Below are 21,232 nucleotides of genomic sequence, written 5' to 3'. Positions count from 1 at the left end.
TTGCTTTGGATCGTTTTCATCAACCGGCCCCCATTCCAAACTAATTGAATAGCCCTGCCCTATATGATCATTTTCTGATAACGATGAAATAGCCCCGCCTCCCTCTCCCCTCGTCTCCTGCTGCTGCTGGGCTGTCAGAAGAGGGGGAGGAAAAGAGAGGCAGGCACCGTTTATTAAATATTATTATATTATTATACAGAGAACAGAGTCGTTATCAATTTGTTTTAAAGCTCAATAAATAACAAAGAAGACCTCTGACCGGCACTTTCTAATTTTGTACGGAAGATTTAAACTTTAACGGACATGTTGACCGGCGGAACATTTTTTTAACGGAAACTCTGCCGCACGGTCCCCTCGTTCCTTGGAAGAGGCGGAGAGGTGGGTGTTTTTCATCTGCTGGTGGACTACCGGAGAGATATACAGCAGGAGAACACGTCGTCCACCGTGGAGAATAAACAGAAGGGCAACCATGCTCCGGGGTCTTCTTCGCTGCTTTTGGTGTATTTTGTGGCGGCAGCACCGCCACTTACAGGCCTGGCATATGTACTACAGCGTTTCCAACATTTCCAGCGGTCTAGTGTGAACGGACACGTTAATGAATCGAATGCGTGTGAATGGAAGACTTTTTTGCTCATGCGTTTTACCGTATGCGTCCTTGTGGGGTCGGGGTCTAAGCCAAACTATATCCGGTCACAGAGATCTGCTAATAGTAAAGTCAACACATATCGAACCTATCATACCTAAATATAGTCTATATTAAGAACGAGAAAAGTCTTAACATATATATCCTTTTTTGTAAACATATGACAAATGTGTGAGGGGGATGACGTCAGAGCATCGTCCTATGTGCCAGGGCTTAGCCCCGGACAGCCCCAGCCCAATTTAACCCCTGGGTATTTGTGAGGGAGCTCCTATATGGCATTACCCCGCTGAAGCTCACCAAAGTTTAATATATTTCATAGTTCAAAGTTCTCATTCATAACATTCCGTTCGATTTCTCACTATGGGATGCGCCTCATCGCAGAGCAAACAGAAGCATCAATCTCATTACGCCAATCCTGATTGGCTGGTGATCTTGACGTCAGCGTCAGGGAATCCACCCACCCTATAAGTAGCTTGTGCCACGTCGCAGCGTCATTCAAACACCTCTTCTCGCTTCAGAGCACATCTCTATAGATCGGTAGCCGGGCTAGCTTAACAGTCCACAGACTGAACCCAAAGCTAACTTTCGGTTGACGGGCGCTCGCCGGCTACTTTTCTGCTTCGCAAGAAGACTGTTAATCTACCTCGCCGTTTCTTTCTTCGGAAATAAAGGTAAGGTTTAGATTTTTCAAGCTAGTAACACACCTGTTGCTAGCTTGCCTTCCCTCACTACCGACACCATGGTAGCGAGGAAGTTTTTTCTTTTTTCTATCTCACACCAGAGGAGAAGAAGATAAAAAGGTATTAACACACCAGTTAATATTCTTTGAGAATAAAAATCTACACTGTCGCTTTTTCTCCGGATTAACGACTGGTTGTAAGAAAAAAAAAATCTCAGCAACGTACCAGTTACGAGCGGGTTCTCTCCACGCCGTCACCACGGCAAACAAGATGGACGCTTCTCTCCCTCACACCAGAGGAGTCAGGGACTCGGAGGCTCGGCTCTGCGGCTGCGGGTTGAAGATATCAGGCACAGACTCACACCAGGTCTGCTCGTCCTGCCTCGGGCTGGAACACGCCCAGGAGGCTATCGACAACCCCGGCTCGTGCGGGCATTGTGCCCGCTTCACCATCAAGAGCCTCCGCCGACGGTTAGCAAGCCAAGCTAGCTTGTCGGGACAGGACCCCCTCATGTCCGCTGATTCGCCGGCCGGCAATCAAGACATGGGGGCGTCCGCCGCAGAAATTGAGCCCCGCGCTGTGTCAGGCTGGCGCTCAATAACAGCGGCAGCCGCTGAACCGGAGCCCTGCGCCGTGTCAGGCTGGGGTCCGGTGGCAGCAACAGCCGCGAGAGCGGAGCCCCGCGCTGTGTCAAGCTGGAGCTCCCAACTGGACTTCACCATGGTCTCGCCCGCGGAGGATGTCCTGGAGTTGGACTACATGGAGGACGAAGAGGATGCCTCTGAGTTCCTCCTGTCCGACTCGGATGAGCAAGAAGATGATATCTTCGTGTCGTCAGCTCAGGCTGCAAAGCCGGGAGCGATGGCTGCTCTCCCGGGCGATAGCACACCAGCTTCGCCCTGTCTGAGCATGGACCTGCAGGCCGTTTGTCAACACGCCGCGTCCAGGCTGGATATCCCATGGCCTGAAATGGCCAAGGAGACCTCCAGGTCTCGCTACCAGGGGAAGACTTTGCCCCAAGCAGCGAGGACAAAGAGGCAGCTCCTTCCAGTCTTCCCGGAGATGCTGCACGAGGTGTCGGTCTCTTGGAGAGACCGCCCCTTCAGTAATAAGGCCCCAATCCAGGGTGCCTCCTCCCTGGACTGTGACGGTATGGAGAGGCTCGGCCTGCTGGTGGCAGCCTCCCTCCAACCGAGGCTGGCTCCGAAACCGAGCAGGAACCCCACGCTACCGGTAAAGGCAGACCGGTTCCAGTCAGCGATGACGGAACGGGCCTATAAAGCCGCAGCGTTGTACGCCAGGGCACTCAACATATCCTCACTGCTGACCGCCTACCAGGCGGAACTCTGTGAGGACCTGTCGAGCAAACCTGGGCCGGCCGTTTGGGACGAGATCGCAGCGATCAAGGACATTTGCCTCCGTGTGCAGCGCTGTGCAGTCCAGGCCACGGGCAAAGTAATGGGCATAATGGTGGTACAGGAGAGAGCCAGGTGGCTCAACCTGACCAACCTCCCAGACCGGGAAAAGGAGGATGTTCTCGACATGCCTATCGTTCCCGAGGATATTTTCGGCTCCGCTCTAGTCTCGATGCAGCGGAGATGTGAGTCGAAAAAGAAGGAAGACGAGGCCCTCCACCTCCGTCCCCCCCGAAAGGTCCAGCCGCTACCTGCAACGGTCTCGCGGCAGTCCTTTGCCCAAGTTGCCTCAGGTCCTGCCCGGCTCAAGATACCGAGGCAGCAGAGGCCACAGCCCGCCCCGAGTCCCCAGCCCAGGTAGGAGACGAGGGCGAGCTGGCCGATAAAATCTCCGGTTCCGGCAGCCGTTCAGGCACAGCCGACCCAGGTTTTCGGCCACCAGACGAGGAAGAAGAAGCGGGCGGCCTGACAGCTTCCTCTCCTCTCCTCGGTGACAGAGCTGGAAGTTCCCTGTTCCCCAGCTCCAGATGTATTTTCGGGGTGCCACCATGCCCCCATCTTCCCGCCACCTCGAGTGATGCCAGAACGTCATCCTCAAGTTCGCGCCAGAAGGGAAACGGACTTAGTACAAGAGACAGCGAGTTATGCTATCTGCCTAAGTCACAAAAACACATGTCACAAATACCATTGTTTTTAAATTAACCATTTTCCACTGTCGCATCCAGACTTCAAGCCGAGGGCGCAGTCCAAAAAAATGAAAAGAAGAACAATAAACAGTCTGTCACCTGTCCCTCTTTTGAGAGCAGCTACGGCCTCTCTCAAAAGGCGGATAATAGACGGGTCTGTGAAGGCACCACCACCACGCGCATGCGCAGTGCCGGCTGGGGCCGTGAAGGCTCCACCGCAACGCGCATGCGCAGTGTCGGCTGGGGTTGTCAACCTGGGGTACCACCGTGTTCAGACACTAGAGGGCCCCATAACACAACAAATAGAGACTCAGAGGGAAAGAGACGTGACATCTCCGCTCGCTTTAAGGAGCGAAAGGTGGAAGATGCTCACAGCTTCTGCTTGGGTTTTCAAGACAGTAACACAGGGCTACAGGCTCCAATTCGCTGTCACCCCCCCTCGCTTCTCGGGCATTCTGTATTCACAAGCCCGGGGAGAGTCAGCCCATATTCTGGAGCGGTAGATTCTCTCGCTACTAGAAAAGAAGGCTATATCTATAATACCCGCCGATCAGAGTCAGAGCGGCTTTTATTCCAAGTATTTCCTCGTTCCCAAACAGGGAGGGAACGGAATTTGGCCAATACTAGATTTGAGAGCTCTAAACAAATATCTCAAAAGATACAAATTCAGAATGCTCACTCACACATCTAATAATAATAATGGCTTTAATTTATAAAGCACTTCATATTTGCATTCAAATCCCAAAGTGCTAACATCGTAAAAAGAATAAAAAGCAATAAATAAAAATAAATAAGTAAAAAGAATAAAATAAGATAAAAGGGTGATAATAAATAAATAAAAGGTCTAGGGAAAGGCTCTATTGAAGAGGTGGGTTTTGAGGCCTTTTTTAAAAACCTCCACGGTCTGTGATGCTCTCATGTGGTCGGGGAGAGCGTTCCACAGACTGGGGGCAGCCGAGCAGAAGGCCCGGTCTCCCATGGTACGGAGCTTAGTCCTCGGGGGTTTGAGGAGGTTTGAGTTGCTGGAGCGGGTGGTCCGCACGGAGGTAAGGGGGGTGAGGAGTTCCTTGAGGTATGGAGGGGCTGTTCCATAGATACACTGGTGTGTGAGGACGGAGACCTTGAATTCGATCCTCAATTCCACGGGGAGCCAGTGTAGTGATTTCAGGATGGGGGTGATATGATCATATTTGCGCACCCTCATCAGGATCCTAGCAGCGCTGTTCTGGATGTACTGGAGCCTCTGGATGCTTTTCATCTCTGCTACAGATGTAGCACTTAATTTCAGACAGTTTGAAACGCGAGGGCCGTGATTGGTACGTGATCTGCCCTCGCTCAAGGGAAAACCTCCAGCTTGACTTGAGACCGCCCCCGTGATAAATAAATGTAATTATAATGAAGCCAACAAACGGGAGGAAATGCAGCCCGGCTCTCGATTTTTAATCCTAATTTAATCATCATCTTCACCACGATCATTTATGTTTATGTTTGCAGAATTGACATGAAATCACTGACAAATATGAATATACTGTATTCAACTTCATTAAAACGTTATTAACGTGCCTAAACTCAGTAATTATACGATCATGTTCTGATAATGATGACGCAATAGCCCCGCCTCTCCCCACCTCTGCTGCTCACCCCCGCGTCAAAGTAAACTGCACACTGAATTCAGATTATTTATCTTTCTCTCGATATGGACATAAACGCGAGTGAAGTCTAATCTGACAGGACGGAGACACGCAGCTCTGCTCACCTGCAGCTCCTCCCGCTGTGATGCAGCGGGGAACGGAGTAAAACACACTCTTCAGTCAGATCATCACCCTTAGCTATTTTAATTACCTCTCAAACTACCCAAACTAGTTATAAACATGTTTATTTTTACTGTCGGCCGGGTCACTCATTACTGGATCAGCTGCTGCTTGAGACAGACACTGAAGCTGTCCGAAGAGAGGGAGGAAAAAGAGAGGCTCCGTGTATTTTATTATTATATAGAGTCGTTATTCATTTGTTTTAAAGCTCAATAAATAACAAAAAATACCTTTGACCGGCACTTTTTATAATTTTGTCCGGAAGATTTAAACTTTAATACACGTTGACCTCTGCCCCATGGATGTATAATAAGAACTGGATACAGCGTGGGAGGCGGGGCCTCATTCATTCCTATGAGAGTTGCTTGGCGCATGATGATGAAATGGCCCAACTTTTGAAAGCGAAACGTCACAGATTACCCGGCATGCCGGAGAAATACCCGTATGTGCGCTCACAGCGCATGCGCAACTTTAACCAAAATGCAAAGAATTATACAGTGCAATAAGCTTCTTAGTGCAATAAGTAGCTACAGGGACGTTAATCTAACGTCGGTAATATTAACTTTATTTACCTTATCATTCTTTCCCCATGGGAAAAATGGGAAAAAGTGTTTCCGGGCCGAGCAACCTAAAGAAAGTGTAGTACCGCTGTTTGGCCACAACGAATATTCTACTCAGAGTCCGGCGCACTTCCTGGGGGCTTGCTCGGCCCCCACCGCGGAGAATAAACAGAAGGGTAACCATGACAACCATGCTTCTTCGCTAATTGTATGCCACTGGTCCGTTGTCAGGCCTGGGAACCGACGGGAGACACTGGACTCAAGTGTCTGCCTCACATTGAGGGGAAGGGGCATTTCCCCTTTGCTCCCGCTCCAGTTTGTGATTCTGACCATGTTCTCATAGGTTTCAAATGGCAACATGGCCATGAACATATCCCGCTATTAGAATGCAATTTTTAAAAACATAGGGTGCTACATAACACACTTTCAGGGAAAGTCACGGACTGGGAGACTTTAATATTTTATTGAAAAAAGTTACATTGCACACACACCACATCACACAAATTGACCCGATTGGCGGTTCTAGTGTTAAATAAACTCACTAATTAATGAAACCAGTTCAATACGCATTATTCTTATCATTCTTTATGAGCGCAGAAAGTCTTAAAATCAGACGGCAGGCAGTTACAGGTGTGTGTGCGTGTGTGCCTTATGTGCCCATCCCCCCATGTGAATCACACGTAGCTCTGATCACCTATGATAAATGGGCCACACCTAATCGCTGGCTTTTCAGCCACAGAGCTCCCTCTATGCAAATCAAACTGTAGACGGTGTGAAAGCAGTGAGGCCTGTGAAGAAACCATTGCAGTAGTCGAGTCTACTGAAGATACAAGTTTAAAATCAGACCTGTTTTTTAAATGAAATCTGACGGCAGGCAGTTAGCTGTGATCACCTATAAGGCTTGAAGTGACTTGAGATGCTGAAATATTTTAATTTTTCAAGTATAAACATACAGTATACAACAGATATACATTAGAGATGTTAAGATTCACCGATTCGCATCGGTGCACCGGCATAAACGTTCAAGATGCGAGTGCACCGGTTGAAAGAGTGCACATCGGCTACAGTTTGGGTTGAACCGGGTTGAACTCGCGATGCATCGATTGCGTAGCGTCTTTGCATCGGTAAAAAAACGATTCATTCATATAAAATCCCCTCATCTTGTCAACGCTCAGCAGAGACGATCTTTGATATTTGCTTCGCCACTACGGAGGCTGAGAGTCTCAGTTATCAACACACACGGAAGTTGAGGAGAAAGAGAAACACAGCGCACCGAAAAATACCTACAAATCAAACGTTTGGCAACACTTCGGATTGTTCAAGAAAGACGGTGTAAAAGTCCTTTATGCTATATAGTTGACCGCAGGTCATGGAGAGTAATAAGGTATCCGTAGACCTTTGTTTGAGGTATCTTTATTACTTAACAGGTCTACAGCCATGATACATAGATCCGTCCTAGATGCGGACTTGCATACACACAGTATCACTCCGCAGCCGCACCCCATCATTAACGTCCTGATGGTATATGTGCGCGGCACTATTTACTACAGACGGTCAACTTGAAAAATCACTCGCAAATTGTTAACGATGCCGAGCCGCTTTAAAGTACACAAGTAGTTAGAGGAACTTAGCGACGCACATAAAGAGGCGACGTGGGGTCTGCGGCTGAAAAGAGAAACCTGAAAGTTAGACATATGAGTTAAATCACTCAGTGAGGTGTTCTGTCAGAGAGAGTGGTGTTTAGTTTACAGCAGCCTGTGGCCAATAATAATTTAAATGTCTTCCTTACTGTAAGCAGTTATGAAATACCTGTTTGTGAAAGGTTATTTGTATTCTTTATTGTTCATATAGAAACCACTGCTTTCTGCTCACTGGTGAGTTAGCCTATGAATGAGTGTTAAGCACATCAGGCTTGCAGCTGTATGGGCATTGCTCTATGGTAGCTGTTATTTGCACATTGTTAATCATGAGCAATGCATCCTTACATTGTTTAACTGTGAGGTGTTATACAATCGTACTGTACTCTGGAGAGCTTGCAGTACCAAATATGTAAAGCACTTTTTTGTTAATGTATGATTTGCTGCATATCAGGAATAAAACAAAAATCCTCTGTCGTACCATATTGAAGTATCATTATTTTTGCATCGTGTTGAATCGTATCGTATCGTCCCGAATCGCATAATGTTGAATCAAATCGTATCGAACTGTATCGCAACAGGGGTGAATCGTATTGTATCGCATCGCCTGGTGTTTCAAATGTATCGTTAATGTATCGTATCGTGGCAACGTATCGAGATACGCATCGCATCGGCCTCAGTGATGAAGATGCACATCCCTAATATACATGCATACAAATTATAACATCACATTTATGTTATTAATTTTACAAATAGGACAGAGGGTGCAGCACAAACAGTACGAAACAAATAGAGAGCTTTCTGAACATCAGCAGGAGAGGACTCTTTCAAGACACTAGTAAATACTGAAATGAACATTAAATGTCCTTAAAATGCAAGTTTCTTCGTGACACTTCCAACATAAATGGAATCCTCACTAACCTAAAACATTTTATTTTTTTAAAAACATGTCACTGTAGAGACACAAAATACTTGAACATACAAATGAACAACACCAAATTGAGCTCACTTTCTACACTCTTTGATGATCTACCTCCTACCTAGTTTGTTTTCTAGTCCATGTATTTTGGCAGAGGCTTGGTCTGGCTGTATCTTCATAACAACCCTCTGGATAAACTCAAAAGAATATTTCATTTCCAGAGTATACTGAAGATTGAAGCAATATATTAGTCCAAGAAGCATCGCAAAGCCACATCTTTCAGGTTGTGGAGCACAATTGTCTCCTCGACCACAACTGCCACATTGAAGATCTGCTGAGGAAAGGCATCCCATTCACCTTCGTAGCCTATGAGTAGACCAACTTGCATCACCTTCATGGCTTCCTCGAGAGTGTCTCCATGGGCCTTAAAGAAGGAGAAATAAAAGTGAGCTCAGTGTACTACAAGTACTTTTTCTCTACAAAGCTAATTAAGAGGCTTCTGCTATAAACATAGAAGCTAAAATCTACAGTTCAGTGTAAAAGTGCAATGTGATGGAACATCATTTCAACTGCCTCTCTTTTCACAGTTTGAGCTTTATATTTATTTATATTATTTAATAGTTACGTTTTCTTGCTGTTTTTGTTTATAATAAATGTATCATTCTTTATTGCAATTATTTTAGTTAAATTAAGGTAATTGTAAACATTACTTTTGAAGGAAACTTTGGGCACAGGGTGATTTGGGTTGATTTATGTTAAAATGTACAATTAGATAAAGTAATTCAAGACAGTTATGATCTTACATCACACATCCTGATTAGGGCTGTAGCAATACACTAATCTCACGATACGATACGATACACGATATTGAGCTCACGATACGATATATATCACGATATTCAGCCAACGATACGATTCGATACGATTCGATATAATTCGATACACTTACATCATTTTCTGAAAGATTTTAAAGGGACAGTGTGATTTTGGTGACATCTTGTGAGTGTTCCATTGACTTGGATTGAATTAATTCAACTGAAAACTGAAAGCATCAATTATACAATATATGGCTCTGACTAGACAGAGAGTCTACAGCTTGCAAATGCTGGACAAAATGACTCAAAAGATGTGGTAAGAAAATTTGTTTCATTTATTGAAACAGTGCCAACTGTAGCTTACAAGCCTTTGAAACGTAAGTACATAAAGTGCAGTATCACAATGGACAATGGAGAATTAAAAGGTGCAGCAGGTGGCCTGTTCTGAACAGATTATTTTACAGCATTTTTAGCTTAACACAGAATATGAGGTAGCCAATAATTCAAGTCCCTAAGAACAACATTTAATGTAAAATGTACCTGCCAATAATTCAAGTCCAAAGGAGTAACATTTAAGCCAAAAACACTAAACAGAAAGGCTCCTCTCTACATAACTGCATCTACATTCTCTTCAGATTTTTGTTCAGGAATATAATCTGATCAACGTGGTCTGGGAGAAGTGCACTTCTCTGAGCAGTGACGATGGCCCATTCCCAAACCGCCCCCTACACCCTACCCCTCCGTTTGCGCGTTCACGCGGAGGGTCCGCCTACGAGTGTGGAGCGGTGTGGAGGGGGAGTGGGCTATCAAGCCCTCAAACAGCGAGTCTGCAGCGGTGCTGACTTGAGACCGGTCTCTACCTGACCGGAGTCGCGCTGTGTGTGTCTGCTGCTGTCAAGCTGTTAACAAGTAGTTCCAGCAATCATCCACTGATAAACTGCGATATTAACAACCTCATGATAACCTCATACGTTTTGACTTAGGATCATACCTGTGTTTAGTCTAGAAAAAGGTAAATGTGTGCATTTTATTATAAAGTTGTGTATATTTACAGACCGTTGCAAAAACTAAGAAGCTTATAAACCTCAGGTTTAAAACTAAAAGAGTTTTGAAACACAATGAAAGATGTTAGGAGTTTTATTTGAGTTATTAATTTAAACTTTTTGTCTCAGAGATGCTGATTTGAAACCGTTGTTACATACAGTTACGGCATTTCCTGTTTCTGCCGGAGAGAGGGGAGGCCGTCCCAAAGCTTGCTGCTGTATTTACTCCCTCCATCTGACAGGAGGGAGCCTCGTTGAGCTGCAAGTGTGGCTACAGACGGAGTTCACTCCGTCGAGGGAGTGGTTTGGGATTGGGCCGATATCGCCGGCGGTAGAGAAGACCCTCTCCAGTATGGTTAATGTTTGCCGCCATTGTCCTGAACCGCTTCGCACTCACTGCGAGAAGAAGACAACGGCGTCTGTGTATCTAGAAATGCTCTACAGCGACACTAGCGGCTCGGCTGGCTGACGTAATCGCTCTTCATGCAAAGCGAACGGGGGGGAATGGGCAGCGAGCAGAGTGCCAGGCGGAACACGGGGGTTTTGAATGGGAGTTAATGTATCGATACCCGCGGCTGAAATATCGATACTTTCTCGGGAAACAAAATATCGACATATATCGCAGGATCGATTAAATTGCACAGCCCTAATCCTGATGACATTTTCCTGATTTTTGCCAGACATGTAGTGTGATAGTCCCAAGAGAGCAGCAGTCCTCCTCCTCTCATTTGTGTCCTGCAGGACAACAAATGCAGTGGGATATAAACATTTGTAGCAAACAAATGGTGGCTAAATGATGGTCATCAGCATCTCCACTTACATCTTTCTCAAGGCAGTCCAAAAGGCCTTTTAGTGCCGGCTTCTTTCCAGTCCTGGATGCACCTTTGTAGACCTCCAGCAATGCCAGGCCATCAAGTCCATCCAGAAACGATGAAAGCAGGTCCTTAGTGACAATTCTCTGGAACTCTGCCTGAATCTGAGGAGACACAGACATATAGAAAATATTCTACCAACAGTCTGCAACTGTGCATGTTGCCTTCTCATTGTAACTGGAAAACCTGCACAACTTACAAGTCCACTTCATCCAGTTGCAGCAAAACGGAAATCTTTGAAAATCTGTCTGTAATAGAGAACACACATTTCGGTACATTATGAAGCAGGCCTTAATAAAGTAATAAGAACTGAGAACATGACAAAGAATAAGATGCACACAATTACAACAGTCACGTTGCCCATAAACTACAAGCCTTGGCTTTCACAATTACAATATTATCCCTGAATTCATATGATAAAGACTTAAACAGTACTTCATTTAAATAAATAAACAACTTGAAATGTTCATCTTTGATTGATGAGGCATATTCAATCTAATAAATTCATGGGATGCATGTAATAATAACAGGGAAAGGTTAGTGTGCATCCACATAGAGCATTTTTGTGTCTACGTGCATGCCAAATATATCAATGAAAAAACTATTTGTTTTAACCAAACTTAAAAGAAATTGTACAATGGTTGTAATTGTTGATTATTTGCTTGCAGTTATTTTCCATAGACTATTCAGTGGATTATTATTGTTTTTTTTAGTAATAACTCGACTACCTCTGAAAGCAGAAGTTTAGGAAAAATTATTGTTCATTTATAAATATTATTTATTTTATTATAATATAAATATCTAACAATTACAACCATTGCACATGTTATTTATTATTGTGGGTGAACAGTAACCTTTCCCTGTGTTATAATTACATACGTCCCATTAATTTATTAGATTAAATAACAATAATCTCATCAATCAAAGATCAACATTTTTAAGTGCCTTGAGCACCGACTGTTCCCGCTGCTAGAAACGGCTGATATTAAGACACTTCAGTGCGCAAGTCACAGAACGAAATGCATTGTGGGACATGTAGTGTATGGGCACCATAGTTCAATAAAATAAACTAAATATATTCCTTTCTTTTCTATAAAATATTTTCTAAAAAGCAGAAATACAAATTTGTCTCCATTTCAAGAGTGGAACATAGCATTTGTACACAATATAAATGCTATTTCTGAACACATTTAGCATTTTACTCGTTCAATGGCGCGAGGCACCCCCTATGTATCTGGGTAGGTTGAGCGTGAGCTGAACCAGAAAAACGTTGCAAGGATAGAATCACTTTAACACTTGCTCGGCCTTAACAAAAAACAATCTTCAAGTCCCCTATACTTATCCACAAATGACATCCCTTTCAAAGCCATGGCGGGGGCTAACAAGCTACAATTCTTAGCCGAACAGAGAGCCGGGACACGGCTAATTACTGGCAGGAACACACACAACCTCACCGAAACACGTTAATTTAGCTTAAATATTTAGCCGAACAGAGCCGGGACACGGCTAGTTACTGGAACAAACAAACAAAACCTCTCTAAATTAAGCTACAAATATAGGCAGTTACCATTTAAACCTTTTAAAAATGCATAAGCGTCATACATAAGAGTAACAATACTTGAAACTTATTTATTTAATAAAAGTTTAGATAATCATAATCCTGTAAAGTTAGCTTGGTTAACCGACATTTTCATAACACTGCCCTGAAATAAAATCTCTTTTATAAACATTCAAACACCAGTTAGGTGTGGATTTAACTCCATTTAGCTACTTTTCGTTTTGCCTGAAACCATTAAATATGCAACCACTCACCTGACTTTGCCTGTTTGTCAGTGGTTCATCAGCCAAAATCACTGTCATATCGCTTCACAAAAACATATTCATCCGCCGCTTAGCTTTTCGTAGTCATCAATCTGTCCGGTGGAAGTTCTTCTTTTGATAATGGCGAATCAAACTCTGTGGTTCACTTGCTGTATATCGTAAAAAAAATAAAAAACTCATGTCCCTGTTAAATGCATTCAATTAATGAAAACAACTATGAGACCGGGACTATTTTCACCGGGCAGGAATATGTCAACACTACTGCCATGTTAAGAGGCCATGGAAAGTTTCAGAACATTATTACACATCACAACTCACTGTTCAGTCAAATTGACTTCATAGAATGTAGAGCTCATTGAACTGGCTTACAGAGCTGAGTTGAAATAATAACAATTTATGAAATTAAGTATAAATTGCATAAATTGATATGTTAAGTGAAAGTAACTTAAAGACAAAAGTTTCAATAACTTAATGATCAAATCCTTTTTTACAGCGGCTCCATAATATAACTGGCAAAAATGTAAGAATTTCATGCATCGGCCTACAGTGGGAAAATGGTTTAATCTGTTGGAATAGAGTATAAATATCAAATATCACTACTTTTCTTCTAGATGAAATGCTGACATTACAAAATGCATGGTTTAATGTAATGTAAACATTTACATTATTATTATGATTATTTAATATATAAAGACTATATTTTCAAATGCTCTTCAAAGCAGTTTCTGTCAACTACGAAAGGCAATATCATTTCTGTATTTGTGAATGAAGCGCCATCTCCTGGTTAAAACCTGAAATTGAAAATCTGGCAACGCCCTCTTGGAAAATAGTGGGAGGGCTTAACATTCCTCTATACTGGTTTTAGGCAGGTCGTAGACAGAAGCTGTAAGCTGGAGTCTGAAATAAAGTGCTACATCTGTACGTCTCGTGCGACAAAACGACTGGTTCACATCAGTCGATCTGAAAGATGCGTATTTCCACATCCCACTATATTACCCACACAGGAAATATCTGAGGTTCGCATTTCAGGGTGTCTGTTACGAGTACAGAGTAATTCCCTTCGGTCTGTCTCTCAGTCCAAGAGTGTTTGTACGGTGTACGGAAGCCGCGATAGCCCCGTTAAGACAACAGGGTATTCGCCTGGCAACCTACCTGGACGACTGGCTGCTTCTCGCACAGTCGGAACAGGAGGCTATTATGCAGACGAATGTCCTCGTAAAACACCTGCTCGACCTGGGTTTCATAATAAACACAGAAAAGAGCATGTTGTCCCCAGCCCAGACTGTACTCTTCCTGGGCCTACACCTGAATTTGGTGCCCTTTACAGCCCGCCTGTCAGCAGAAAGAGTGAAAGCCTTCAGAGCTTGTCTCGCTCATTTCCGGCTGTGCAAATATGTTCTCTTCAGATCATGTCTGCGGTTACTGGGGCTCATGGCGTCAGCCATCCTGGTGGTACGACTGGGACGCTTACACATGAGGGAGTTTTAGCGCTGGGTAGCTGCCCTCAGACTAAACCCTGCGCGTCATGGCGCGCGGAGAGTGATGTTCACTGTGAAATGCGTAATGGCACTGCGCCACTGGCTGCACCCGACTTTTCTAGTACGGGGCGTGCCTATGGGTGCTGTCCTATCGCGGAAGGTGGTCACCACCGACGCATGTCTGACAGGCTGGGGAGGTATTTACGAAGGTCGACCGGTGAGGGTTCTCTGGAGCAGGGACCTCCAACGGTCGCACATCAATTACCTGGAGCTTTTAGCGGTGTTCCTCACCCTGAAACGCTTTCTGCCTTTTCTCAGAGGACACCATGTCCTCATGAGGACAGACAACACGACCACAATATCGTATATAAACCGACAAGGGGGTTTGCGCTCTCTCCAGTTACACATGCTGGCATGCAAACGGATCTTGTGGAGCTGCGGTCGTCTCCTCTCTCTGAGAGCGACGCACGTACCAGGAGTGATGAACCTCGGGGCAGACCTGCTGTCCAGAGGTGTACCCCTATATGCAGACTGGACTCTACATCCAATGGTTGTGAGTCAGCTGTTGGTGCGTTACGGCCGAGCCGCGGTAGATTTGTTCGCATCAAAAGAAAATGCTCATTGTCAGCTGTTCTTTTCAATGTGCGATCTGAACGCACCGTTAGGCGTGGGTGCGCTCGCGCACGTTTGGCCACGCGTTCCCACCCCTGGCTCTGATACCCCCAACTCTGGCCAGAGTGAGAGAACATCGCCACACACTGATCCTGATAGCTCCGCAATGGCCTGCAATGTACTGGCTGGCGGAGATTTATCAGCTGCTGTGCGGACAGCCGTGGCAGCTCCCCCTACGCAGGGACATACTGTCTCAGGCAGGGGGGACAATCTTTCACCCACACCCAGAGCGCTTGGTACTATGGGCCTGGCCCTTGAGTGGTACAATCTGAATACAGTGGGTCTCCCGCAGAAGGTGATAAACACTATTCAGAGTGCAAGAGCTTCCTCCACCAGGTCTCTCTATGACTGTAAGTGGAAGGTGTTTGAGGAATGGTGACTTCAAAAAGGGCACACCTCTTTTCAATGTCCTGTCGGGGTGATTTTATCATTTCTACAGGACCTGATTGATAAACACAGAGCTTTCTCTACGATCAAAGTGTACCTGGCTGCTATTGCTGCATGCCATGTGGGCTTTGAGGGTAAGACGGCTAGCCAACATCCTTTGGTCTGCCGTTTTATGAAGGGAGCTCGCAGGCTCCTCCCTGTTTCCAGGTCACTGGTGCCCTTATGGGACTTGACAGTGGTTTTAGATGGGCTCACTCGAATCCCATTTGAACCCCTGGAAGGAGCTGACATGAAACACCTGTCACTGAAGACAGTGCTGTTACTGGCCCTGGCATCTGCCAAGCGAGTCAATGATATTCATGCGCTCTCTGTACATCCTTCGTGCACTCAGTTTGCCCCGGGGCAAACGAGAGTGTTGCTGAAGCCCAACCCTGCCTTTATACCTAAGGTGGTTGGCTCATGTACCCCAATTGACATTGAGGCATTTCCTCCGCCGCTGTGTTCCTCCGGGGAACAGCGGCCGAATTTGCTGTGTCCAGTTCGTACTTTACGCACTTATATGGACCGGTCAAAAGAGTTTCGTTGTAGTGACCAACTCTTCATATCCTGGGCTAACCCTCAGAAGGGCAAACCCGTTACCAAGCAACGGCTCTCCCACTGGATTGTGGAAGCGATTGCTTTGGCCTATACGAGTCAGGGTTTGCAGGCACCTACGGCTCTGCGTGCTCATTCGACTCGTGGTCTGGCTACATCCTGGGCTTTGTTCAAGGGTGTTTCCATCCAAGACATCTGTGCAGCAGCGAGCTGGTCCTCACCGCTCACTTTTGTCTGCTTTTACAGGTTAGACATCTCTGCTCCTAGTGTGGCCCGAGCAGTGCTGGGCCCCGTGTTGAGTCAGAGCTCTACCTGTTAAGTTCTGGTTGGTTTGGCGATTTTCGAGATAAGCTCGTCTGGCAATACTGGAGCTTCAATATCCCATAGTGAGACATCGAACGGAGTGTTATGAATGAGAACTATAGGTGACTTACGTAACCCCAGTTCTCAGAGTAACATGAAGTGAGATGTCTCACCAGACGGCCCTCCTTGCTATGGTGAAGCGAGAAGAGGTGCTTATTTTGAATGACACTGCGACGTGGCGCAAGCTACTTATAGGGTGGGTGGATTCGCTGACGTCAAGATCACCAGCCAATCAGGATTGGCGTAATGAGATTGATGCTTCTGTTTGCTCCGCGATGAGGCGCATCCCATAGTGAGACATCTCACTACATGTTACTCTGAGAACTGGGGTTACGTAAGTAACCTATAGTTTTGTCAATTGTTTTGTTTATTGGTCAAATACTGGTTTCTAATGGTTTCTGAGGAGTTTTACTGGAATGAAAGAGCACAGAGTCTACAGAAGCAAACAAGCAGCATACTGCATTAAACCTGACCTTCACAGAGAGGTTGAAGTTCATGTGGAGAGGAGGCTTCAATAGTCTGTCTGCACTCTGTTTAGTTGTGCTATCTTACAATCAATATAGTAAATGTGAGGTAAAGTCTGTAACCGGTTAGAACTCGAAGTTGCAATAAGGTCTTAAAATGTATGGAAAGGGTCTTAAAAAAGGTCTTAAAAGGTATTAAATTTGATATTCAGGATTCCTGCATATACCCTGTAATTGTATATTAGAAAAACGCGATAGAAGTGAATAAAGTAACTCCTGCTGTTTGATAGACTTTACTGTCTCTCTCATTGCAGATCAGGACCTGTCACACATGGAGGAGGATGAAGCCTACGACTACAAATTTGTGAAGTGGATGATTAAAGAAAAGGTAAATGATTTAGGTTATTTTCAATCAGCTGTCTACAATATCACATTTAAACCCAGAGTTTTTTATTGTTTCATAATTATTATATTTCATATAGAAACTGGCAGCCATTCCCGTCACAGCGTTTGTTGGAGAGGAGTCCAAGAAGCACTTTGAGAAATATATTCGCCTTTGCTTCATTAAGGTAAATAGAAACGTGTCTGATACAAACCTAAAAGACATTAAACTTCATTTTAGCGGAGGTGCACTTTAGTTTTTTTCTCTTGTGAAGAATGCTCATAATGTCTCTCTCCTAACAGCAAGACAGCACTCTGGACGCAGCAGAGGCCATCTTGAAGAACTGGAGGACAGTTTAATATGATGAATTGTCTGAAGACTTCAGCTCGATTTCAGGCAGGAGGAACAAGTCAAACTGAGGGAATGAGATATGACTGTTAACTTAGAAAAGTAAAATACTAACAGTTGAAGTTCATACTTTAATAGCTAAATGCTCTTCCACATGTTGACATACTGTTTGAGAGAATGTCAACAGCAGGTTCTGTGTGGGACTGCGTTATGAAAACTGGTTTATGCAAGGTGTTCATTTTGTGTAGTTATTGTGTTTTCAGCCTTTTTGATGTGTACTTAGACACTAATTACAGAGCACTTAGTTGGATGGTACTGGTTGCGCTGTTTGGACTTTGTCAAACTTGGCCTTATTTCTCCCTGAAAAAATCAATCACAAATAATGCATATTTTTGTTTTTTGAATAATAATTTAATAAAAACCAACGTGATAATAATAGTATTGAATTTTGATTGTTATTTTTTAAATCCTGCTTTTGTTTTTCACTCTTAAATCCAATTAGTTTAGTTTTTTTTTCTCATGATATTTCATTAAAATGTTTGTGTTGTGACATTGATGACACATTTGAAGTCGCTGTTGATAAACACTTCCACATACTTTGAAGGACTCTTTTGGACATATCTGATCTTAATACCATATTTCATCTTAGTTGTGAAGTTGACTGAATTAGTCCAAATGTCTTCCTGTGGCTGACGTGTGTGACATACAGCATTACAATGGTATGACAACTAGTATTTGATTTAATAATGTTAGTACGGACATTGCAGACATTTGAGTGTTGATCTCAGGGTCAGACCTTCACTAAGGTCCACAAACACATGTCACACTAGGAAAAACACAGGTGTCATGAAATGATGTCTGTATTCCATTTAGCACCGGTTAACTTTGACTTTGGTTCAACTACATGATGTCCTTATATTTACCTGGAGCACTTTGGTTGGATATTGCTTTCTGAAGGTTATTTCTGACTTAAAAAAGAGGTATTGACTTATAATATATACAATTTTTTTTTGAAAGAATATTTACTGAATTGCAAGGTGTCGTTGGGTGGTTTGAAAGGCACTTTTAAATCAAATGTATTATTATTATATCTATATCACAGCAGACAAGCCAGGTCTAATAAATAAGACTAACAAAAGTTCCCCTACTGACTCCTCTGAATAGAATGCAGTCATTGTCAGGGTTTTTGCGGTCATTAAAAACCTGGAAAAGTCAAGGAAATTCAAAATGCTAATTCCAGGCCCTGGAAAAGTACTGGAAAACAATATTTTTCCCAGAGTTTTGGAAAGGTCATGGCAATGTAACTAAAGTTGCATCAAATATAATTTATATTTTATCTAATCGCCAAAATAGTAATAATGATAATAAATACTGTATCGTATAGTAATGAAACACAAAATGGCATTTAACTGAAGCGGTGTTTTGCTGGTGAGAGATTTGAGTTTCTTTAGCGTGTCGAAGCTAGTAAGCCTACTATTTGATTTGTTGGATAGGCACAACATGTTTCATATGCAGACCTTATTTTCCTCTTCCATGTTCAAATAAAACATTTTCAGTGGTACCGCTGAGAAAGAGTAATGTTTTGGTCATAGAAAATTAGGTAAAAGTCATGGAAAAGTCATTGAAAATGATTGGTGTAAAAGTGTATGAACCCTGCATTGTTTAACAGTTATTAACACCTGTGAGGTTTCTAATAGGACTTGTCATTATATGTACTAAAAGGTATTTTTGTATGTAACATTTCAAAGTTTTGTTTCATCAGTCCCTCACTGTAAAGAACGTTGTGTTATATCCTCCTGACCACTTGAGGGAGACAAAGTACAGACTGTAACATATGGTTTCGTAGCAGATACATATTGATTAAATATGGACTATTCATCGTTACAATATTTTTCTAACAATAGTCTCAGAATTATCTTAAAATTCAAAGTGGAAAGAAAATGCTCAAAAATGGGGAGGGCTCCAAACATTGTATAGATAAACTGTGCAAAGCAGCTCTAACCAGTTCAATGTTTTTAATTCACTAAACTTAAATGAAGGTAAAACTTCAAAAGTTATTGAATATGACCTCATCATTTCTTCATAACACAGCCCAGAGGATCAAATGAGCAGACGAGCTCTGTTCCCTAACCATGACGCGGTGGGCACAGTTCAGGGAAAGAGTAATCACTCAGAAATGGGTATGCAAAGAAACAGATCTTTTGTCCATGCAGACAGGTGTAATGCATTTCTGTGGTTATGCATAAACCTGGCGCCTTGTTTCCATGACATCATGATGCTGTTTGAATTCAGACGTTCACACAGTGATAGTGTACATGTTAATGTGGAGGTGAGAGGGGGCATTCCTCACCTTCCCCCTGTTGTTCTGACAGAACAGAGACGCTTCATCCCCACTGAATGATAATAATAACAGAATCATTTCATGCCCAGTAGCTCGGAACGTTAACTATTAACTCTGAGGCTACAATGAAAAAAAACATTTCTGCAGATAATTTCCTTATAACTAAGGTGCAATACTGGGGTTTAATCTAGGAGCTGGAAGTATAGATAAGATTTATGTTTGGCATTTATTGTGTCAAATTGCAGAGACATTCAGACATTGAAGACCATCATTCATCCCAGTGCCATTATGTTGCATGAGCCTTCTGTAACCAGGAAATATCTGCCTTTTTTCAAATTAAAGACAATTCCCCTATTATACAGTAATCCTCTGTCCAATGTTTTAAGAGGCCCGGAACTTCCCTCTCCTGTAATGTGTTATAGTGTTATTTTGTGCATGTAAATGGTCTGCAAAGGCTCAAATCCTTGTGTTAATACTACAAACTTGTCTTACATCCAGGACATTGTCAAACCACACATTCCAGCCAGTGCACTTGGCTCTGCATCAGCCACTCTCCGGCTCCTAAATGGTGGAATGAGCTCTCCATTGATGTAACGACAGCAAGTCTACACAAATTCCGTCGCAAACTGAAAAAACACCTGTTTTGCTTGTACCTCTACCAATAAATAAATAATCATTGAACATTTAAAAAAGTAGCAGTTTCAAACTTAATGCACAGCACTTAGTCTGACTCATTGAAGCTCATACAGTATAGTTGCACTGTTCTTGTTGTTCTGAGTTTGAATCTTTATGGTTTGTCGCTCACATTGTAAGTTGCTTTGGATAAAAGCCTCAGCTATATGTAATGGTAAACTTTGGTAAAATAAAAACCAAATACTGCAAATATAATATAGTATATAATAATAATAGTATAATTAAAAAACTGGTTGGATTTGTGATGAAGGAAACTTAAGCAGAATCAGAATTCCTTTATTTATCCCACAAAGAGCATGCACATTGTATTTAAGTAAAGAAAATTAAAATGTATAACAATTTACCAAGTACACATTTGGGTATAAATCATGGATGATCACCCTGCTGAATATATATTATATCAATATATTTGTATCATTTTCAGCACACATTTCTAATTATATCTGATAACCCTGACAATTCTGGTCTCTTCTATATTGGATTATTCATTTGACTTCATATCATTTCATGTTTTGTCTCCTTTGAACGCCTTAGTCACACACAGTCACTGTGTTCCAGATTTACTGATTTCTCCTTTGCCCAGTTTCTGTTGTACCCAGTATCTAGTA

At 43.2% G+C, this 21,232-nt stretch overlaps 1 protein-coding gene across 4 annotated transcripts in view; it reads left to right on the top strand.

The window, feature by feature from the left end:
* Window positions 1-18,193, top strand: part of LOC307021206 (kynurenine--oxoglutarate transaminase 3-like) — a 32,412-nt gene extending 14,219 nt beyond the window's left edge. For all 4 annotated transcript variants that reach the window (XM_079653097.1, XM_079653099.1, XM_079653098.1 and 1 more), the window contains 3 exons: window positions 17,175-17,248; window positions 17,343-17,429; window positions 17,545-18,193. In XM_079653097.1, the coding sequence (XP_079509223.1) occupies window positions 17,175-17,248; window positions 17,343-17,429; window positions 17,545-17,601 (218 nt within the window). In that variant the 3' untranslated portion in view covers window positions 17,602-18,193. The remainder of the gene's footprint in view (window positions 1-17,174; window positions 17,249-17,342; window positions 17,430-17,544) is intronic.
* Window positions 18,194-21,232: the final 3,039 nt, after the last annotated feature.

Source organism: Notothenia rossii, assembly GCF_949606895.1.
Source record: "Notothenia rossii genome assembly, chromosome: 1".
NCBI lineage: Eukaryota > Metazoa > Chordata > Actinopteri > Perciformes > Nototheniidae > Notothenia > Notothenia rossii.
The sequence above is the reverse complement of the archived record's forward strand: the minus strand, read 5'-3'. Positions and strand labels throughout refer to the sequence as shown.